The sequence below is a fragment of the Calypte anna genome, chromosome 3, assembly GCF_003957555.1.
Source record: "Calypte anna isolate BGI_N300 chromosome 3, bCalAnn1_v1.p, whole genome shotgun sequence".
In the NCBI taxonomy this organism is placed as follows: Eukaryota; Metazoa; Chordata; class Aves; order Apodiformes; family Trochilidae; genus Calypte; species Calypte anna.
This window is the reverse complement of record NC_044246.1, coordinates 55,894,741-55,916,933: the sequence shown is the minus strand read 5'-3', so window position 1 is coordinate 55,916,933 and position 22,193 is coordinate 55,894,741. Positions and strand designations below refer to the sequence as shown.

At 35.2% G+C, this 22,193-nt stretch overlaps 1 protein-coding gene across 3 annotated transcripts in view; it reads left to right on the top strand.

The window, feature by feature from the left end:
- VTA1 (vesicle trafficking 1) overlaps nucleotides 1-21,682 on the top strand; it is a 38,425-nt gene extending 16,743 nt beyond the window's left edge. Inside the window, exons 5-8 of one of the 3 annotated variants that reach the window (XM_030448324.1) lie at nucleotides 3,784-3,895; nucleotides 10,602-10,781; nucleotides 12,538-12,618; nucleotides 18,955-21,682. In XM_030448324.1, coding sequence (XP_030304184.1) covers nucleotides 3,784-3,895; nucleotides 10,602-10,781; nucleotides 12,538-12,618; nucleotides 18,955-19,100 — 519 coding nt within the window. In that variant the 3' untranslated portion in view covers nucleotides 19,101-21,682. The remainder of the gene's footprint in view (nucleotides 1-3,783; nucleotides 3,896-10,601; nucleotides 10,782-12,537; nucleotides 12,619-18,954) is intronic. The other 2 variants (XM_030448325.1, XM_030448326.1) reach the window with 2 other exon arrangements.
- The last annotated feature ends 511 nt before the right edge of the window (nucleotides 21,683-22,193 follow it).

Sequence of the window (22,193 nt, the reverse complement as noted above, 5' to 3'; positions counted from 1 at the left end):
TAGTTAAGATGAGATTAAAAGAGAGTGCAAGAAATACAGTAAAAGGTTTGCACTTCTGGCTCATATCACTGTGTTTTAACAGTTTCCCTATCCAATATCACTCAAAGGAATGGTGTATAAGTAGAATGTATTTTGCAAAAACTTTTGTTAAGTAAGCTAAGCCTGACACCTGATCATACAGTAAGACATCTAAACTCATTCATATTTTTCAGACATTGTATGTCTTTACAGTATGCAATTGCCTCCATATGTATGGAATATCAGCTATTGATTAAAAGGCTTTTGAATCAACAGCAGAAGGCATAGAAGGCAGATACTTGACACTTAAAATTAAAAAATGGGTATTGTAAATATTATGTATATATTTATAAAATGAGGTTTAACAAGGTCAAGTGTGGGGTCCTGCCTGCACTTTGGTCACAACAGCCCCATGCAGTGTTACACACATGGGGAGGAGTGGCTGGGAAGCTGCCACACACAAAAAGGACCTTGGTATGCTGGTTGACAGTGGGCTGAATATGAGCCAGCAGTGTGCCCTGGTGGCCTAGAAGGCCAACAGCATCCTGGCTTGTATCAGCAATAGTGTGACCACCAGGAAGGGAAGTGATGGTGCCCCTGTACTTGGCACTGGAGACTGCACCTGGAGTGCTCTGTTCAGTTCTTCCCTCACTTAAAGAAAGACCTTGAGCTGCTGGAGTGAGTTCAGAGAAGGGCAACCAAGCTGGTGAAGGGTCTGGAGAACAAGTCCTGTGAGGAGAGGCTGAGAGAATTGGGGGTGTTCAGTTTGGAGAAGAGAGGGCTGAGGAGACCCCTTATTGTTCTACAGCTACCTGACAGGAGGTTGTAGGGAGGTGGGTGTTGGCCTCTTCTCTCAAGTGAACAATGCTAGAACTAGAGGAAATAGCCTGAAGTTGTACTGGGGGAGGTTTAGACTAGATTTGAGAAAAAATTTCTTCACCAGCAGAGCAGTTAGGCATTGGAATGGGCTGCGTAGGGAAGTGATGGAGTCACCATCCCTGGAAGTATTTCAAAAAATATGTAGGTGAGGCCCTTTGAGACATGCTGTAGTGGGTGACATAGATACCAATAAATACATCTTTTCTTTGAGGTGGAGAGGGATGTTGATGGTTGGATGTGGTGATCTTAGAGGTCCTTCGCAACTGTGACAATTCCGTGATTTAATTGGCAAGTGGTTGATTATTGTGTAGTATGAATAGATGGTGTCACAGAAAACAGTGGATGTATTTTATGTCAGTATTAGAACTAGGCAAAAGGATTTTCTTGAAGATATATTTTACAAGACACAGCTTACTTCAGATCAGTAAGAAGCTCTGAGGCAGTAGTGTTATTTGCATTTGCCTTAGTAGTAATATTCATACAAGTAGGGCAGCCTTCCAAAAAGGGATAGTAGTGTGCATTAATAACAAACTAAAAGCAACAAATTTTAATTTCTCAGTTCTGGAATTAAAAGCTTTGCAGTTGGGATGCGTAATAACACACACTAAACACTCTGTGTCCTTCTTACTCCATCGAGTGTTTTGCTGGGTTGTTTTTTTTTTTATCCCATTCTTAAATGTGCTCTCTCAGAGGCCCTAGCAGTCTGGCTGAGGGGTTCGGCTGTGTCCTGCAGCTGGACTGCTGGAGCTGGCTGGGACTGGCAGGAGGACAGCCCTGGCCTCTCTTCTCAGACATCACCCCTGCCACCCCATATACCGGCACCTGGGCACAGACACCTGATACAACAAACAGCATCTTCACACTTCATCAATAAATAATTGCAGTATTACATCAGAGGGGAGATGTACAAGCAGTTGAATCTTGTGCAGTGTTCTTTTCTGAAAGTACTCTACTCTGGATTTGTATTTCTGTATTTTGTGGCTTCTAGTTTGTTTGTGAATGATAAAAGAATTAATCTGTAACACTACCTGGCCAGGAAGGATTATTAAAATAAATTAGGTAACAGAAAGCAATTTTTCAGCTGTGCTTACCTTTCTGAATTACAGTGAATGCATTATAATAAATCTGTCATTAGGTTAATTTTTCTGGAGAACATGTTATTTTCTAAAATGAGGACTACATCTTTCCCTGGGCTGTATGAGCATTCTGGTGGATAACAGACAATGTCTTGAATATGAGCAAGGAGGCTTGCTGGAGATACCTGCTATACTGTCACACTCTACCCTGCTCTAGAGACCAGTGCAGTAGCCTTTGTGAAGTGCAATGTTGCATTTATTGTATTGATTCTCAAAAATTTTGCATGTAATTTCAGTCAGAACTTTAATAGGGATTATTCTGAGTACCTCAGTTTCCAAATGACTTTACCTGTGGTTGTTACAGGTGATGATGTTGACATGAAACATAGTGAACCGATGTTGTTCATTTGTCCAAGTTATTGCATTCATCCTTCCACATATCTCTGTTTATATTCAGCCTTGTTCCTTCCAACACATTACCTCATAACTGTCAGAACAGTTTATTTCTCTTATAGCTTTTGACAAAGTAGTTGATTTGCATAATTAGTTTAAGATTTCTAGTAACAGTTGAGAACTCTGGATTAAAGAAACAATGTTGTAACAGATAGGCAGTGGCCAGTCTTCATTTCATGTTTTGACATATTGAAGCTAAGCCTCAGAGCAGTTAACGTATACTTTTAAAAATTAAATGGAAAAATCTCAAAATACAAGATTCTGACATTTATTTCAATCATTTATGTTCTATGAAAAGAGTAATTTATGAAAATCTGTTAATTTGGAGCAAGTGCAGCTACCTACAAGAAATCCAGCTGAAATCAAAAGTACAAGACAGAGAATTACCTTTATCTTGGCCCAAACCAGGGCATTGAGGAAAAATGCTTTTTCTCAATCCCTTTTCCTCAGAAACTGAAATCAGTGAAAAATTAATTTTCCTTAAGTATTGAAGATACTACCACCTTTTTTATTTATTTCAAACTACTACCATCTACTACCATGGAAATGAAATGAGAAAGGCAAGAAGAAAATTGTTCTTACTGCTATTGCTTTATGTTGACGCTATTTCAGAAGATTGGTTGGCAAAAATTATATTGACTGTCAAAGTAATAAGGTTTTTGAGAATTAATATTTTTTTCCAAGAACTGAAATATTAAACCTGACATTAACACTTTAAATAAAGTCATTATTATCATGACCTCTTACTCTGCAGGTATTTTATGTATTGGCAAAGTCCTTAGTCTGATTTTTAGTTATGTTTTGAAGATACTAAATCAAAATAGTTTACGTCCTGAAATATCCCACTCACACCACATGATTGTGCAGCTACAGTAGGCTTTCTGTGCTCATGCTTTTAAATTTTTATAATGTAAAATAATTTATTAAAAAATGTTACACTGTTTATCAGCAGGAGTAGCATTTTGTTTCAGATATTTGAATCTAAAATAAAAAATAATCTTAGTTTTATGGAGATAGGAAGTTTTTGTTTCACATCAGTCATTACTTCTAAGTGTTCTGTCTTTCAGTCTAGATGGTCCTGATATAATTTATTTCTTTCTACTGACATGCTGCCCTAATTGAAGATCCACACATTTTATTTCATGCTGAGATCCTGCTAGAGCTGTTCTTTTTCGTTTTTACGGTTAACTGATTAATTTCACATGTGTTGTTAATCTTGAAAGGAGTATCAAATGATAGCAGAGAAAACAGTTCAGTTTTATAATCTCTTCTCAGGCTGGAAAACTTGCTTATATTTCTGTTTCGAATGCCCTGATTTGTAGAAATGAGTGGCTAAAATGCCTTTTCTCTTCTCCAGAACGCCCAGCATAGGAAGTATGCCAGGTGGAAGGCAGCATACATCCATAACTGCTTGAAGAACGGAGAGACTCCTCAACCCGGGCCTATTGGAATAGAAGGAGAGAGCTTTGGTATGTGTTTCCCTGTTCTTATTAAAAGAGCAGAGGGCTGGGCCAGGATCAGTGGTGGTATGCACAGTTTTTCAGGGAGCACCGTGCAGGAGGCACATCTTCCTTGTTAAATTTTCCATTCACAGTGGACCTCCTTCAGCTTTTTCTTCTCTGCTTCCCTTACAGTTATTTTAATTTACCACTTGAATTCTTTTTTTCTTTTTCCTTTCTTTCCTCTGTAGGGGAGATTATTATGTTGAATACTACTCTAAGAAGGCATTGTCACTTTTGGGCCAGAACTATGCATTTCTTAATGCAACCCACAGTCTTTAAAATCTGCTCTGTGAAATTATCATCCCTTTGCTAGTTTACATTCTGTCAGAAGTTAAATAGGAATAGAAAGTGATTGATTGTCGATTAATTGAACTCCAAAGAAACTACCTAATTATTCTGAGACAGTCCTTTCTTCCCCGTATATTAATGTGGTTTTCTAACTACATTTATGGCCTACTCTTCCTATGTAGAATTTCCTGCTACTTTCTCACTCATACCCCTGTTCTTTGTTTTTTTTAGTTACTCCCTTTTTCTGGCTACCTGACTTTCCTGTACAGGATTCCTTTAAGTTACCTTCTTAACTGTTAGATAAATAGTGGTGATTTCCAGTGCCACCCATTACCGAAACAAGTGTTTATCAGAGCATGTTGTTCAAAACCTCCCAAACTGTAACTCCTGCTCTCTTCTGTTTCATGCATTCAGACTTGTCTAAACTCTGCTGCTAATTTAAAAGTTTTAGCTCTTCAGTAGGAAATAGTAGGGGCATCCAAACATTTCTAATTTTGAGCTTATTTAAGACAGACACACTGGGAGCATGCAGGATAGCTTCTCCATGAAGTAACAGAACACATCATAAGCAGACACTATTACACGGCTCCTTGATCACATACTAACCTATTCTGAGAAAGACAGTTCCGTTAACTTGTGTCATTATGCTTACTTTTACTAAAAATAACAATCAAAACAGTTTCCATATTATTTCGCAACTTCCTAGTGTCAGTGTATTTGTAAACCAGAGGCTTCACAGATACATGATGTGAATCCTTTTTTTTTAAACTGTAAAATAGTATTACTGTTCTATATACTGTGCTTTTCAGTTGTGGGTTATTGAAAAAATACACGAAAAAATGATGCATTTCTGAAATATGAAAAATGCTCTTTAACTTTCAAAATATTTCAACTCATTCACTTTTTGATTGTTTGCTTTTTTTCTATGATTAATGCCTTATGAATGGCTAATTCTTTCTGCATTTCACCAGTTGTTTTTGATAGTGATCAGTTTCATTATAATGGGTTTCTTCATTTTCCTCCTCAGTCAGCATGAAAGCTTGAAAAAAAAGTTTTAAATATGAATCTCTTATGGAAATAGGCTGTCTTTGGAACAGATACTTTCATTATGCAAATTAATTAGACAAATTCTGCACAAATCTCTAGGTATAATCCTTTACATACCTAATAGAAACACTTAAGAACATTAAATTATTTGAAATTTTCCTCTGAGCTAATATACGAGACCCCAGGGCATCGATAAAGTCACTTACGTTGATGTTCATTTATCTCTTTACCTGAACTTGAATTTAGTAACAGAATGTTTTTTAATTAAAAGGATCAGTAAACAAATGTACAGTGCAAAAGAAATGAATCTAAATTGTCAGGTAGTTGAAGGGTTGGCTAAATATGTATTAATGAAAATAGTAATGAAAAAAGTTTTAAAAAGGGGTTCTCTAGTCTTTTAACATTGGTATCTCCTGGCCACCGTTATGTTTTAAAAAATATATTTAAAAATTATAAAATATGTGACCAATTTTTAGTGAAAATGTGAACTAAACATCTGTCCCTCTTTATTATTAGCCTTTATTTTGTTAAAAATAACATTTTCTAAATGCCTCTGTGCCAATTATAATTTCTTTTCCTGGATGAAATACTGCTTGGGTATTAATACTCAAGAAATACTATGGCATTAATAGTAAAGTAAATTCAAATATTTATGAACGAATAATAAGTATGATACAATTTGATTTCCATGCTACCATTTTATTCTTGTTGCTTCAAATTTTATTCTTACAGACTTAAACCCTGGAACAGCTGGTTTATCTTGCCCATGTATAATCAAATTAGGCATGGCTGGTTTTGAAGCGAAGCATTAGCAGACTAATTTCTTCTCCCACATGCGATGTTTTTCAAAGCAGTTCTTTAAACTGTTGGTGCAGCTGTAGCAATAGAGATTCAAGATGCAGTTCCAGGTGCAAGAAACGTGGGAAAAATTGTTTTGTTATAATGAATATCCCAATTAAATATTTCTAGCTTTAAATGAGTGCTCTTCAGTACTCTGGCTCATAGAGTGGTAATGCTCATAAAGCTCACCTGATTAAGTGAATTGTATTATGAAATCTAAACAATTGCAAAAATAGAATTTCTAAGCAAAGATTAGAAGCTCTACTAGGAGGGAAAGTAGAATTCAGACTTAAATCCTCATTATTCATTGCAGGACATTACAAGCCATTGCGTGAATACGTGAAGATTATTGCTTTCATTAACAAGTAATGTCTACATACAACTTCAAAGGGATGCGAATGCTGAGTGAGCCAAATTTTTAACATCCTGATTGAGGAGGAGCCTGCAGTTTGGCAGTATCTTTTTGTTGAATTGTGTTTCACGTAATAATAATTTCTTGCATTTTTATTCTCTGAGCAATGAAACAAAAAATACTTTTTGATGTTTATTTTTTGAAATCAGCTCCATAGCGTAGGTGTCCGTAATGCTGCTTTACACAATCAAGACAAAAATTTTATGCAAATTAATTTTTATTTGAAGAATCAGTGAAAAAATTGTCAATTATTACTTTGTGCATTATAAGAAGAAAAGCAGCATTGTTTGCATGTACGGCTGAACCTTCCCCATTCCTTTCTGCTTGCTCATTTTCTTCCTCCCATTGCAAGTGGAAAAAGTCTGTTTAAACAGTGAAACTAGGTCTCTGTAGCTTGACAGATGACCATTTTTTTCCAAAGTGTTATTTTCTTTGTGATTCTTGAAAACCATACTGTAACTCTTGGAGATGTTTTTAGAGTAACATAGGCATCCTTTATGCAGTTCTGCTGTTGGATTTATGGATGATTTGTCAGTATGCCACCATGGAAACCTTAAAATGACATGCTTAATTTATTAATGCAGTTGAAATGCAAGACCTAGAGTACACATGAAGGTCACTTTGCAGTAACCCTAGGTCATCCAAAAGGATTTTATGCTAATGGAAAAAAAATAAAAGATGTAATTTGAAATATGAAGTAGTTCCTCATTTGTCACAGTATAGCCATAGTAAAATACATTAAATGTCACCACTTTAATTGCAATATATAATATCTATTCTACAGTTATATTGCAGAATTTCAGGAAGTCTTTATTTCCTGAAGTCCATCTAGTAGAACAATGTATAAAAGGTTTAGATGCTTTTGAGTCTGTTTTTGAGTCTGTTTCTCAACATCATGGGAAAAAAAATTGTTGTTTTTAAAAACAGTGTTCCAATAGAACCTTAAATTGTACATCTTTTACTAGCATCTCAAGCTAAAAAGAAGCAGTGCGACAGAATGAGAAACTGTTTTTATATTAAAATTAATATATTACCCTTTTAATTCTCTGGACTCTATAAAAATAAAATAAAATATAAAAATAGGAGTCCAGAGAACTGGTGGAATTTGGACACCTTAATACTAACAATTCTTCTATTTTTAAATTTAGTGCTCTCAACTGCAGCAAAGTGATAATTGGTTCTTCCTCACACTAGAGAAGGGAATGCTATTAAGCCTTGAGAATTCCCTGTAGGAAAGTATCTTTGGACAGTTGTTTATGGGGCCAGGGGGTGTCAGCCTTATTCTACAAAGTCTTGCCTTCAAGAAATAAATAATAATTTAAAACAAACAAAGAGATAGCCTGGGTATACTCAGACAAATGTCTCAGGAGCACATGAATTTTGTTATGCGGGGATCCAAGCACAAAGACAGATGAGGGTCCAGACAAAAAAACTCATCTGGAGCTGGAAATGTGATACAATTGTGCCACTGTTTCACAGCCTGATATTTCAGCATCCCTAAGCAAATTGCAAGGAACTTTAAATTCTAGGTTTTTACTGCTTTATGAGAAATTAATTCTCTAACTTCTGTTGTGTTCATTCCCTGAAAATTATTTGGTTTTCAATAATTTTATGGATGTTGTAACCACAAAACTTAAAAGTTTGTTGATTCAAATCTTTTCCAGCAGCCTGAATTCCTTCTGTTTAGCACTACTTTAAAAACCCTACAAGAACACTGCAAGCACAGATCTCAGAATAGTTCTAATAATTCAGTCTTTGATAAAGAATACTTTAAATATTTACTTTGTAAATTAATATTTACAATGCTTCTGTAACATTTGGGCACTTAAAACACCTAAGAAGAGTTAATTTAAACAAAGCTACTTTTATGCTTAATACAGTTTGTTTGCCAGTTGCATAATGAGCAAACCAAACAGTTCAGCTTGATTTCTTTATACATATAAAAATTATATTGCACTTCTGTGAATTTGACTCTTACAGGCACTTATTAAGGGTGGTCAGCCCTTCTAATGTTGGTTTGTTTGGATTTTTTCCATTCCTTTTTTTAACATTGCCAGACTTTTAACCATTTGAGTTCTTACCTTTAATGTCTTGTTACTACAGTGACTAGAGATCATAAACTGTGCACTGAGGTTTTTGAAGATGAAACTGGTGATGTTTTGGAGAGAAGATGGGGAGGAAGTATAAAACAAACACAAGGATGTGACAAAGGATTGATACAGGATATGATGTCCTGATGTGAAGAGAGAGACATCAAAATGGGACTGACAAATAACAGGAGCTGCAGGAGAGCAGAATGAAAGAATAAATGCCTTAATAATTTAAGTCTGGGAAAAAACCTTAAAGATAAATTCTCTAATTGAGGTACTAAGTACAATGAAAGTATGTTTTCTCTCTCACTCACTCGGGCTCAGAAACGGCTTAGTAATTTTTACAACAGTTTTCCCAATATGCTACCCTCAGGCAAATACCCAACATACAAGATCTAGTTTATGGCTACAGTTTGATCAAGCTATAAATAATGATAAATAATTAATATTTTTACAAGTAAGTACAGCCAATCTTACCTTCAGGCAGCATGATGAGTATTGTGCTATTTCTTTAAACTTTTGTATGGTACATGTCTAGGATATTAAAAATACATTTTATTTTCTGAAACTGTTTTAAAATTTTTGTTAACTCCAAAAACACTGAAAAAATAAAGTACTCAACCAGTGGTCTATTCCTATCATTGCATTAATATTTAAAAGGTAGTATATATGGTGTTTATTTTTGAATCTCACCCTTTTTTTCTTTTGCCAGTTTTAACACATTCGGTTTTACTTCCCTGTGTGTTAACCATATGCTGCTGCAGTATGAATTACTAGCGAAAAATAGGAATTTGTCCTAGCAAGGAAAAATCTGGCACCTTAGGATATCTTTTGCCTTCCAGAAATCTGCCAGATGTTTGTTTGCCTGTGTCAGAAATAGTTTCATAAAACCACAGCCTGAATTACTGGTTGTAGCAAATGAAAGTAATCTTCACAAGAGTAACAGAAATTTTACCATGTACCATGTTCTAATGTTACATTTTACTAGCATTCTTACATTTTTACTAGCAGTAGTATTTGTAAAGTCAGCTGTTTTATTAAACAGTAGAGCTGTTTTCATAACACATAATCTTGTACAGGTGAAGATCAGTGTAGATTTCATAACACCAAAACATATCTTTTTCCACATCTAGACACAAAGCAGGTTTTTGCTGCCATATTAATTTTATTCCATTTCAAGAACTGGCTGTTAACAAAACCATTCACCAAACTGTGGTTGTTCCACCAGACATTTTTGATACACATAAAAGAAAATTAGCTTTTTAAAATTGAACTGAATTCAAACAAAGGAGCAGATATTAACGATATTCTAAATTAAATGGGTCATTAATATAATAAAATTGGATCATTAACCTTCAAAGCAACATTGAATAAACTAGACCAGAACATTAAGAACATGACTAGATTGAAAAATGTTTTTGCACATACTTTGGGATATATTAAACCTCAGTGCCCTTATAGTGCATTGTATATACCAGCTGTTCTAGATATATTTTTGACTTGGCTAAGCTGCATTTTGCTTGCTTGCTTGTTATTGCTTTCCCAAAGCTCCTTGGTTTTGTTACTTATTTGTAGGTTTGTAATTGATATGGTGTGGAAGGATTTGCACCGTCTTTCTTTGTACAATTCCATATTCTGATTCCTGTGTATATTAAAACAATTACTGCATATTGGTAGTATCACAGTTCAACTGCTGTGGATGCAGTACATTGAAGAGCATGGGATGAGACAAATTACTTCTATTCAGATCAGTAATGACGTGATCCTTAAGTTTAAAGAGAGGAGTAATTTGCATTTCTAGATTTTTGTTCTATGGTACCTTGCTTTATGTTCTCAAACCATCCTTCAGTAATCAGGGTTGATAAATGTTTTATGTGACACTGTGGTGGCAATTTTTCTACTAACAAACATTTGAAAGGAGGTTTTAAAAGAAAGCCCACGTTTTCAAGTGTTTGTACAGAAGAATTGCAGTAATTCCTACTTTGTGTCATCTTAGCAGATGCTGAAAGGGAAGATGAAGGGTCGTCTTCTCTCCCAAGTGGAACAACTCAACCGACATCATCATCATCTACTTACGAAGCTAACAACACACCAACCAGTAATTACACTGGCATACATATACCACCAGGTGCCCATGCACCAGCTAACACTCCAGCTGAAGTACCTCATAACACAGGTATGTCTGAATCACACCCAGAAAAATCATGCCTTCATTGAGAGGTGAATGCTAGCCCTCTTTCCATTACATATAAAGTAAAATAATATAAACATCTACGGCAGAAGTAATTCCATAAATTAACATCATTAAAAATGCCCTTGGAAAATTTTTTAATGTTTTTATGGTTTTTTTTAAATGTAATTCAAATTTCGGAGCTTTTTGCCAGAAGAGATGTATGGACTGAAAGAGTGAGTGTTCCTGCAGGCAGAATAGTTCATGCATTGCAACATCCAGACTGTAGTGCACCATTTGAATTGTTCACTTGATAAATTATGTAACTTCATTTCATATTTAGCTTTTCCAGTGCAGATAGACTGCTGTGGGAACATATTCCATATGGTGTTGAAATTGAGAGAACAACACTATATTCATATCATTCTTCTGTTTGATGTATGTGGTTTGCCTCAGATAATATTATTATTATTATTATTAGCCTCAGATAATATTATGATGATGATGATGATGATGATGATGATGGAAATTTTTTCCCTACTACTGTTTGGCTCCTGCATCCTTATTCTGTGTCATTTTTGGACCAAAACAGAGTTCTTAAAAATCCAAAATTCTTCCCAGTTGCTGTATTAAAAAAGTAAAAAAATAAGTTATATTAAATGATTTGTGAATAGTTTTTCCACCTCATGTTAAAGTCTTATAATGATGTTTAAAAATCAAAAGCTCTTTTAATCCTGATGAACATTTAATTGTTCAGATACATTTTTATATTACAGAGTATATGAGATATTTTTATCACACAGCCCCTCCTTTTCTTATATGTTCTCATTTTAAAAATGTTGCACTCTGTCAGAAGTTCAGAATGCTCTTTTTTTTCAGCTTTATCAAAGGGAAATCCTTCAGTTAGGTGGGGTTTTTTTGGGTCTAGGAGGAGAGTGTTAGTTTTTTATATTCAGTCTTTTGTTTACCAGATCTGAAAATTATGGAATATGTGCCTTTTTGTAATATATGAATTCTTTGCATTACTTAATTTTAACCCTGTCAGCCATTCCATGAAATAACAGATAATTTAGAAAAGCAGTTATACAATTTTCCCGCATAGCAGATGATGTAGAATTAATTTTGTGTTAATCTGGTATGTTGTAGATATACTGCAAGAATATAGTTTTGGGTCACTGCAAATGAGAGTGTTTAAAATATGAATGCAGATACAAGAAAACTTCACACTACAAAGTGCCATTTCTTCTTCTATTGTTACCAATACACTTTAAAATCTATCTAGCTTTTTATTATAGATACTGGTTTTGAAGGAATGGAGAAGGAGATGGTTTGCCAGTGTGAGATGGTGGGCATGCAGCTTTAAAAATGTACTAGCATAGACTGTCTCTGATACTAAATGCAGATTTTTAACTTCAGACCTAAAAATCTACTCCTATGCTTGTTTAGCAAGTATTTCTCAATTCTCTTGGGTAACAAGTATCTTTTAGAGTACTAGTATTTGCTTTTTTTTAACACTTAAAAGTATATTTCTGTGAAATACTGTACTGATAAAATGAATGATAGCCAAAAAATTATGTATTATTTCATAAAACATTCATAATCTGAAGTGAGTTTTAAAATTATTGGTTACAAACTTTGAAAACTGGAAAGCTATCAAATGCATAATTTAAAGATCATTTAGTTTACCTGTTCTCTTATTTTCTCTGCTTACTTTTAAAGTCTATAAATAACCCAAGTCCATTTTTTCTGCATTGTTTTGCAGGAGTGACGAGTAACACCATTCAGCCTTCTCCTCAGAATATTCCTCTAGTTGATCCTTCCCTTTACAATGCTCAGTCTGAAGGTAAGATAGTGGCATTTGTACTGTCTGTGTCCTGTGTGTCTCCCCTGTAGTGATGGAAGAAGTTTGAGAACTAATGTCATCATTATCTGAATGCTACTAATTCAGAAATTTTAAAAAGAATATACATAATCTAAAAATGGTGTTGCCAAGAGTTTAGTAGTTTCTGAGAATTTTTGTTACATTGTATGGTGAGTGATGCCTATGTGACTTTTTCAAACCAATGAGCTAGCCTGGCATTATGCTTTTTGTTAATGCTGTTGCTCCTCAGATGAGCTTCTAATATACATAGCAAAGCTTATGTTCATGATGGCATCACCATATTATGTTTTTAGGAATTAATACACATTGCCTTTACTCCAGATTTCTTCTACTGGGTCAGTACCCAAGTTACTTATTCACTTTATTAACTAATTAATCATCACATTCCAGCTGATACTATAGGTAACTGATGTTTTAAATTCCAGTAATATTTAGTCAGATGTTGCCTGTTGTGACTGTAGTTTAAATAGCTATATTCTTGTATATTTTAACTTAGAAATATTTTGTTCAATAGTTTATGTTGTTGAAGAGGGTGTCTTAAAATATCAGCTTTACTGAAAAAGCATAGGTAATTCAGTGGAATGCTATAATGGGAATGCAGTGTGCAGTTTTATTATAGTCTACTGTTATAAGAGCACTTAGAGTAGTGACCATCTTAATATATTAGGAAACCATTTTAGTAGAAGATGAAGGTAAAAATAATTTACCTTTGATAGCCACACATTCACCTTTTGTATTCTCTTGAAGAACGGGAGTCACATCTTAGTGTTTGTCTGCCATACTCTGTAATGTCTCATGTTAATAAGTAAACTCATTTTATTGAAAGCAGTGCCTCAGACCTGTAGCCTGTAGACTACAGACTTAGTAATAGTTTTTGAGTTTTGGGGGTTTGGGTAGCTCCCTAACTGAAAGAGCTGAAGGCTTTACTTAAGCTTTCCCTTAGTAACTGTTAGAAAGCAAATTTTATGGTTGGCAGCAGAGCTTTGTCATTTAACCATACTATGATCCTCTAGACAGTCATTCTAATAGGTTTTTGGTTAACTATTCTGAAAATTTTAGTCATTGTTTTGTGATTTGAATGATTAATTCTAGTTTTGAAAAATGGTGTAAAACTAGAGGTTCCATTATTCAGTATCATTATCCGTAGTATTAGTGCATTGCTCCCTCTAGCCACTTATCTGTGATAACCTGGTTTAATAAGTACCTAAACATAAATAAAAATTATTTGAGTTAATTAAGATAGCTTATGTTTGTGAGAATTCATAGTAGCTACTATCCTCTAATGAAAAGATAAAGAACCTTGCTAAGCACAGTGATGAGTAACTTGATCTAACCTGAGTATCTGCATGTCTGCATTCCTTCTCCGTACATCTGTTGTGCCACTACAAGTTTGGTTCTTGTAAAAGCTTAAAGTTTTACATTTCTTATGAGGAATTTTAGCAGAAGTGCAGTGGAAGAGGTGATACAGCACATACAGATTCTCAGTTCTGAAAGCTTAGCTGCCAGTTACACAGGAGTTTGAGAGGGCATAAGGGATACGTCTTCTCGTAGTGATGCAGTAACATTTTGTTTGCATACAAAGAATTAAGAAGCTTGAGAGAGATGGAAAATGTTTGTCCTTTCCTGTCACCATCCTGTTATTCATGCCTGGTCCTTACCTCAGCTACACATGCAAGGGTAATGGCAGATGTCATTCTTCTCCTCATGCTACTGAGGAGTCCTTTTTATGTCAACACTACCTTGTTCCAGAATAGCCTTGTTCCATTACCTGTGAGTAGATTTAGAATTGACTATATCTCACAGTGGACACACTAAACAGTAGGACCCAGGAGATCTCCCCAGTTCCTAGTTGCAACATATATATTCAGACTAGATCCTGGATGCATACTGAGGTTAGACTTTTGTATGCACCGTTCCTCTGGAACTGAAGTTTTCTTTGGATGGGAAAGGGAGGGATCAGTGTTGCCCTCCAGTAGATCCATAGGGTTAGCACAGTGCAAAGTACACTTTCTCCACAATTCAGACACAGTGTCTGTGTGTATACTAATAAATAAAACATGCCTGTAAATACTTGGTTGTGCCAGCTGTTCCCAGAGTCATTCACATCCATACTATTAAACTTTTAAACTTTCTAAACAAGGTAGTTCGTGAAGGCTGCCAATATTGAATGGTCTCTAGCTTGCCCTAACCACAAGTCATGCCCAGGAATTGTTTGGAAAAGTGCTAGCTTGCATGGGCCAAAACCATACTGAAGTCTGTTCCAGAAGTTTTAACAGTGTAAACAGTGAAGCTTGAGTGCTGAAACGCATTCCCTGGCACTGTTGTATGTACTGGTATAGGCATAGCCAAACAGGATATTCCACATACTCCTGCAAGACTCTGGTTATAAGAGTAAATGTATATTTTAAAATATACATTTTCTTTCCTTAACATGGGAACAGCAATTTGATTGATCTTAGGGTGGGAGAGAAATTTTGGTGGGGAAGAGTGGAATATTTATCAAAAGAAAATAAAGTAACAGTATATTTTTTATTTTAGTCAGTATGAATCCTTCAGTGGTCGTCCTGTCCTGTCCTGTCCTGTGAGAACAGGTTTCAAAGTTTAACATTGACTTCTGAAAGTGTCAAAGCTTATGCAATTCATTGCTGGTTAATGTCTCTCACAACAGAATGTACAGATACACAGCAACTTTGTTTAAAGTGTGCCTGCACTTCTCTCATGTAGTTTGCTTGGAAAATACCCTTGTATTTTGCTAACACTAAATGCATTCATGGCTGTGCTACCCAAAGTTGTCGTAAGATCTTCTTACATTACCACGTGCTCGCTTCCACAGGTGGCATAGTGTAGAGAAATTATTTGTTTGTTCTAGTTGTGTATAATAATGTTTGATTTTCTACACAGAGAGCAGAAATAATAATTTGCCATTTTACATGTTTTCCTGATCTTAGGAAGAAATTTTTGAGAGTTTATATTTTCAATATCTTAAGTCCTTAACAAGAAAAAAAGAGCATCTTGTTTCAAAAAATTTAGTTACTTTTACCATCACTTATTATACCCCAAGATACCTTACTAAAATGTTGTTAAATCAGCTACATTGTATTTGGGCAACTTCATAAAACTGAAAAATATCTGATAATTCAAAGAGGATACCAGAGAGAAGCATATACATCATAGAATCTACTATGGGTATGAAATACACATTATTTTAATTCTAAAACTACTTTTTTTCCCAACGTGGTTTTCAGCTTCTCTAGTCAAATCATCTTTTGGTTCAGATTATTTTTTTCCTCCTGAGGTAGAAGGATCATGCTTATTGACATTAGTTACTGTCTCCATGTGTCTGTCATGTTTCAGTAATAATTTCAGTTTAACACTGTAGCAGGTTTGTTTCAGGATTAATATAGTGTACTTTTCCCATCTTAATGCTCTAACTCGGAATGACAGGGTGCTTGAGGTTGGAAGGAACCTCTAGAAAGGTTGGACCTCATCTGGTCCAACCTGTCTGCTCAAACAAGGATCCTATAAAATGGGTTTCTCAGTACCATGTTCTTTGTGTCTGCCCCCCTTCTGTGCACTTCCCCTCCCAACATCTCTGGTCATGTCACTGAGCACCACTTGAAAAGAGCCTGTCTGTACCCTCTGTGCACCCTTCTTTCAGGTATATATGTGGATAAGATCCTCCTGAACCTGAACACTCCCAGCACTCTCAGCCTCTCCTTATGAGAGATATTCGAGTCTTTAATTGTCTTTGTGTCCTTTTGCTGGACTCTCCAGAATGTCAGTTTCTCTCTTAGAATGAGTAATCCAGGCCTCACCAGCCCTGGAAGTGTTCAAGCCTGGTTGGATGAGGCTTTGAGCAATGTGATCTCGTGGCAGGGGCTTGTAACTAGATGGTCTTTAAGGTCCCTTCCAACTCAAATGATTCTGTAATTCTGTGATCAGCTCCCTCCATGTGCTGGCACCACTTCTCCTAATGTAGCCCAGGGTGCCATTTAGCATTCTTAGCTGCAAAGGCGCATTGCTGTTTTATGGTTAAGGTGGTGTTTACCAGAACTCCCAGGTCCTTTTCTGAAAAGATGCTTTCCTTTTCTCTAAAGATTCTTAACTCTTAGAATATATGAATCAAAGTCAGTTACTAACTTTTGTGGTTATTTGTTTGATTTAAGTACAGGCATTACAGTTAAGTTTCATTTCAAAATAATTCTGAAATAAATTTAAAAAAAGCCGCAGAGCTGTTTAATTTCTATTCCACTTGGCCATTGTGAGGTGCTGACTTCAGTAGAAGCTGAGCCCATTGAGCACATCAAAAGGTTAGCACCCTTGCTGTGTAAACTTTGGTTTATAAATTTAAAATTGTTAACTTTTTTCCCCCAAGTTACATCATAATAGCATCTGAAGTAGATTTTGTAATAAATAAGGCTTAATGCCAACAAAGCATTAATAGAGTTCATACTGTAAAAATAAGATTAGACTGGTGGATTTAGGCTTCTTTCCAATAAATTAGTTGAATACTGGACTGATGCCTTGGCCTGTTTTTAAAGAATTATTCTGTAGTTTCTTTTGGCATCATAGCATAATGCCACTTTGAGGGGAACATGGTCTTTTTAATTTCTTGAAGATGTTCATTAATGTAGTTACATATTGACCCCAGCTGCTTTTAGTCTGAGACTTTATTTAAGTTACAGCATAACCTAAGTGTCTGCCTCTGTTTATGCGCTCCCTCATGCATATTTACTCATATGTGTATGTATTTTAAGAGATTTAATGTGGCTTCACTTATTCATCAGTAAGCTAATAAACATTGCAGTAGTAATAAGCCCACTGAGTTCTTATCTGCCTCAACATTCAACAGTTAATTTGTAGTTTATTGAACAGAAAATGAGTAGGCTTCCAGAGTGCATTTTAAAAATCCATAAAATTAATCTTAAGCGCACTTACCTTTCTGCTTCTGGGAGTGTAGGGTTGTTTTGAAAACCAGACCAGTCTAGTTTTTAATATTCCCAGGTTTTCCATTTTATTTGTTCAGAAACAGTTTTTAAATAATAGGCAAAAGGAAATCAAATATAATAGACATTTTCTGGTAGTATTGCTAACAACGGTTTTGTTTGGAAAGAAAGGGATCCAGCTAATTGAAATTGTACCATTAAAATGCAATTAATTTAAGTATATTAATGTCCTTGGTTAAAGTTTGGAAGATGTATTTAGCTAAATGTTTAAGTAATTTAATATATATGGTTCATTTTTAAATGCATTTTTTCATAATCTGTGAAATTGCTTCATTGCTTACAGTATTCTGTGTGGGAAGCCTATTAAATAAATGCACAATTCTTTAGTTTTGCATATAATTATTTCTCTTCCATAAAATGTAGTTTTTTACAAATTAAGTAGTTTTGAAATAGAATGAATAAAGGTTTTAATTTATATCAATGGACTATTGGAGTGCATGGAATTAGCCTTAAAAATCCCAGTGAATTTGTGAGTGGAAGGAGAGACAGGAACAGAACTGTGCTTTATTTTATGCGCTCATCAGTGATGCTGTTTGTGTATTTAAATCTTCTGCCAGTTGGAGCACAAATCCCTACTGTGCTTTCTAGAAGAGTGAATGCATGGTTGTGAACATTGCAGAATTCCCAATATTTTAAATTATGCTTGGAAAATATTCAGATTAATAAATGATAGTTATTTGTTTTATACTATATTATGAGAGTATTTTTTGCTAATGTTCTCCGCTAGTACAAAAACGGGCACGTTCAGAGAAATCGGTGTTGTTTTCAGTCACCTAAAATCAGTATAATAAACATCACTTGGGTAAAACAGAAATAGAAAATGGGCAAAAAATGCCAGCAAGAAAGGTGCCTACATTTTGAAAATTCATTCCAGTTGAGAAGGAACAGTTTCTTTGTATTATTCCTGAAGAAGAGAGCAAAGTAATTATATTGTAAACACAAAACCCACTGTTCTTGTTTCTTGCAGGTTGTAATGTGATTACAGATAACTTACTGTCATTAGAAATCTCTCCTTTGGAGCATTAGATGAAGAGCAGGTCTTACTGACTTACTTTTGAAAGGCACTGGATCATACTAATGCCAGTCCTCTTATGTTTTTCAAATGCCAGCAGCAAAGAAGTTAAGCATTGTATGAATGGAAAAAAAAATTAACAGAAGAAACACTGTAGCTTGGTATTTCTAATGTTATCACAAACAGTTGCAGATACAAGTAAAACACGGAATTCATGTGAAAGGAAGCCTCAGTGAGTTTTCTTTTATAGTAACTGTGTAATACTTATGTTTCTTTCAGGGGAAGTACGTTTGACTCCAGAGGACTTTGCCAGAGCTCAAAAATATTGCAAATATGCTGGCAGTGCTTTGCAATATGAAGATGTGAGCACTGCTGTGCAGAATCTACAGAAGGCACTCAAGTTACTGATTACGGGCAGAGAGTGAAGCCTTTATCCAAGAAATTCATGTCTTTTGCCTAAAGAACTAACAGCTTATTACTGTACCTGTTAGGGGAGTGGAGTTATACAGAAGTTCTCAGTCCCATTATCCATGACAATGAAATCACTGTTTCAGTGTCAGGTTAGCAGTTAATGGTACAGTAGGAATCTCTGTTTTCATTTCACAAACAGCAGAGCTAGAAACATGAAAGCAGTGGCTTGATGAAAGCAAAATACTGAAGAAAGTACTGTGAACACTGCTCAAGAGTTAGAATTCATCTTGCAATATTTAAGGTTTTGAGAATGGGAAAATGCGAAGTCTCTGAGAAACTTGAGCTTAATAATATCTGTTAAAGTTCTTACCCTGATTTTGTTATTTCAAGCAATTGTTTAATAAGTATAATAGCTTTAAAATGGTAACTAAGATTAGTGCTTCCCTTCTGAAATGAGAGCATGCGAGAAGGCTGAAAGATCCACAATGGAAAGGACTTCTTTTCTATACATAAATTATTTGGTTATTATCTGAGACATAAATCAAAGCTGAGGGAGACTAGAGGTTATTTTTATTTCCTTTGAAAACAGGCTGGATAAAGCATCTTGATACTTCTGAGCAAGTAATTTTGTTTTTACTCCAACCTAATCCACCACAACTCTATGGACTGCTACATGTATTTTTAAATAATGCTTCTTACTCCTTTTGTGTGAACACTTACAGTTTTGTATATGTATGGGTAATTAAGAGAAAGTACTAATACTTCTCAGAGATGATCCTGAAACCAGAGGTAGTGATTCTAAACTGGAACTTTTAGGGAGATGTGCTTCTTAGGTATTTCATCTTTTTAAAAGACTGAAAAAAGAAAAAAAAAGGCATGTTCTTCAGCCATTAAAGCACTATAGGTTCATCTCTGGTATTAGTGTCATAGAGCTTCATATTTGCAGCTAATATTCTTCCTGTCTGCTTTGTTGTAGAGACTTTTCTGGATTTGGAATTTAATTAAAATATCTTGGAAACTGAGTTTTGAGTCTTTATGAGGTCTGCCTTTGTAATTATAGAGCTCTTGATTGTAAAAAAACTATCGATGCTCTTTAAAAGAAAGAGTAAGTAGTCTTCTAACTGATGTGACATAATAATTGAGTATACCATAAGGCATGTCTGATTTATGTAATAGTTTTAATGACATATTATCTGACTTGTCTTTCTTGCCACGATGCCAGGTCAAATCCATGTATGCTTTTTAGCTTCACTGTTTTACACTGACTAAAATGTCTGATTTTTAAAGGAAAAATATGAGAAGAAAATCAAACGTAAGCATAGATTAAAGTTTAGCTTGTCATATCCTTGTAACAGTATATAATCTTTGACAACAGGCTTGAAAAGAGTAATATGAAACCTTTTTAAATGTAGTGTTTAGGCTGGTCAGAGAATGGATTGAGAGCAGTCCTGAGGAAAAGGACTTGGGGGTGATGGTTGATGAGAAGCTGAACGAGAGCTCACAGTGTGTGCTGCCAACCACAACCTGGGCTGCATGAAATGAAGCATGGCCAGCAAGTTGACAGAGGTGATGCTCCCCCTCTGCTTTGCTCTTGTGAGACCCCACCTGGAATATAACACAGGAAGGATGTGGAGCTGTTGAAGCAAGTCCAGAGGAGAGCCATGAAGATGATCAGCAGTCTGGAGCACCTCTCCTGTGCAGACAGCCTGGGAGTTGGGTTTTTTTCAGCCTGGAGGCAAGAAGGCTTTGGTAAACTTGTAGCAGCCTTCCAGTACATGAAGGAGGCCTGCAGGAAAGCTGGGGAGGTACTTTTTAGAAGGGCGTTTACTAGTAGGAGAAGGGGTATTGGCTTTAAACTGGAATAGGTTAGATTTAGGTTAAATATTAGGAATAAATTCTTAAGTTTAAAGATGGTGATACAGGTTGCCTATGGAACTTGTGGATGCTCCCTCCCTGGGAGTGTTCCAGGCCAGGTTGGATGGGGCTTTGAGCAAACCTGGTTTAGTAATAGGTGTCCCTGCCCATGTGGGGGGAGTGGAGCTAGATGATCTTTAAGGTCTCTTCCAACCCAAACCATTCTATGAGTCTCAAGTATTTTAGTTGACTGAGGTTTAATAGATAAAACAGCTGGTATTGTTTGTGTTGCTTTCTGATACAGGATAGAATGCTAATCTGGAGAGTGATTTGAATTATATTTTGATTATTTTGGGAAATTTAGAATAAATCAGTCTGAAACTTTTTTCACAATAATGCTTTACAGACCTGTACAGACCCAGTGCTTTATGCAAAATAGATCCCTCAAAGTGAATCATTGTAAACCATTCCATATATATTATTGTGATGTTACACTGTGATTGGAAAAGCTGCTTTTCAGTTGAAAGAAGGATGCAGAACACTGATCAGTGTGAATATATATTTTGCATTGCTATAAAAAAATCAGAAGTTGCTTTCATTTGGGGATCATACTGCTGTTTACTAATGTCATCTTTAGTCTCCAGCACTGAGGGAGGAAAGTTATTTTTCCTGTTTCTATTTATAAAATAATGTGCATTCAGACTTTCGTATTACATGAAAAAATAAACAAGCTGTGATATAGTACTATATTAATTTGAGGCTTTCAGTTCAAATGGGTATTATTAATTTTTTTTTGGTGATGGAATGATATGAGATGGAGATACATGACTAAGAAGGTTATAAACAAATCTTGAAGTATTTCTTAAAGTGTTTGAAAGAATGTCTGTTGGCTGTAGTTGTGTTGAACCTCTTATTTGCCCTAAGCAACCAGACAATCATGAATGAAAGAGCAGTAAGGAATGAAAAAGCCATAAGCAAGTTTTTTGAGTAATCATTTACAAATGTGTAACCTTTTTCTGCCCAGAAATTAAATTTAAGTGACTCTGATAGGAATGGAAATGAAAATGTTTAATATTAAAGTTTAAGAATTTCTTAGAAAAGCTGTCAGGACATTCTTTCTGAAAAGAAGTCAGTGTTTAGAAGCTTTATCATATAAAATTCTCATCAGTTCTTTAAAATCAAACATCCTAATACCAACACTCAGACCACACTACTGAATTGGCATATTGAATTTTATTTTGCATAAAATTATT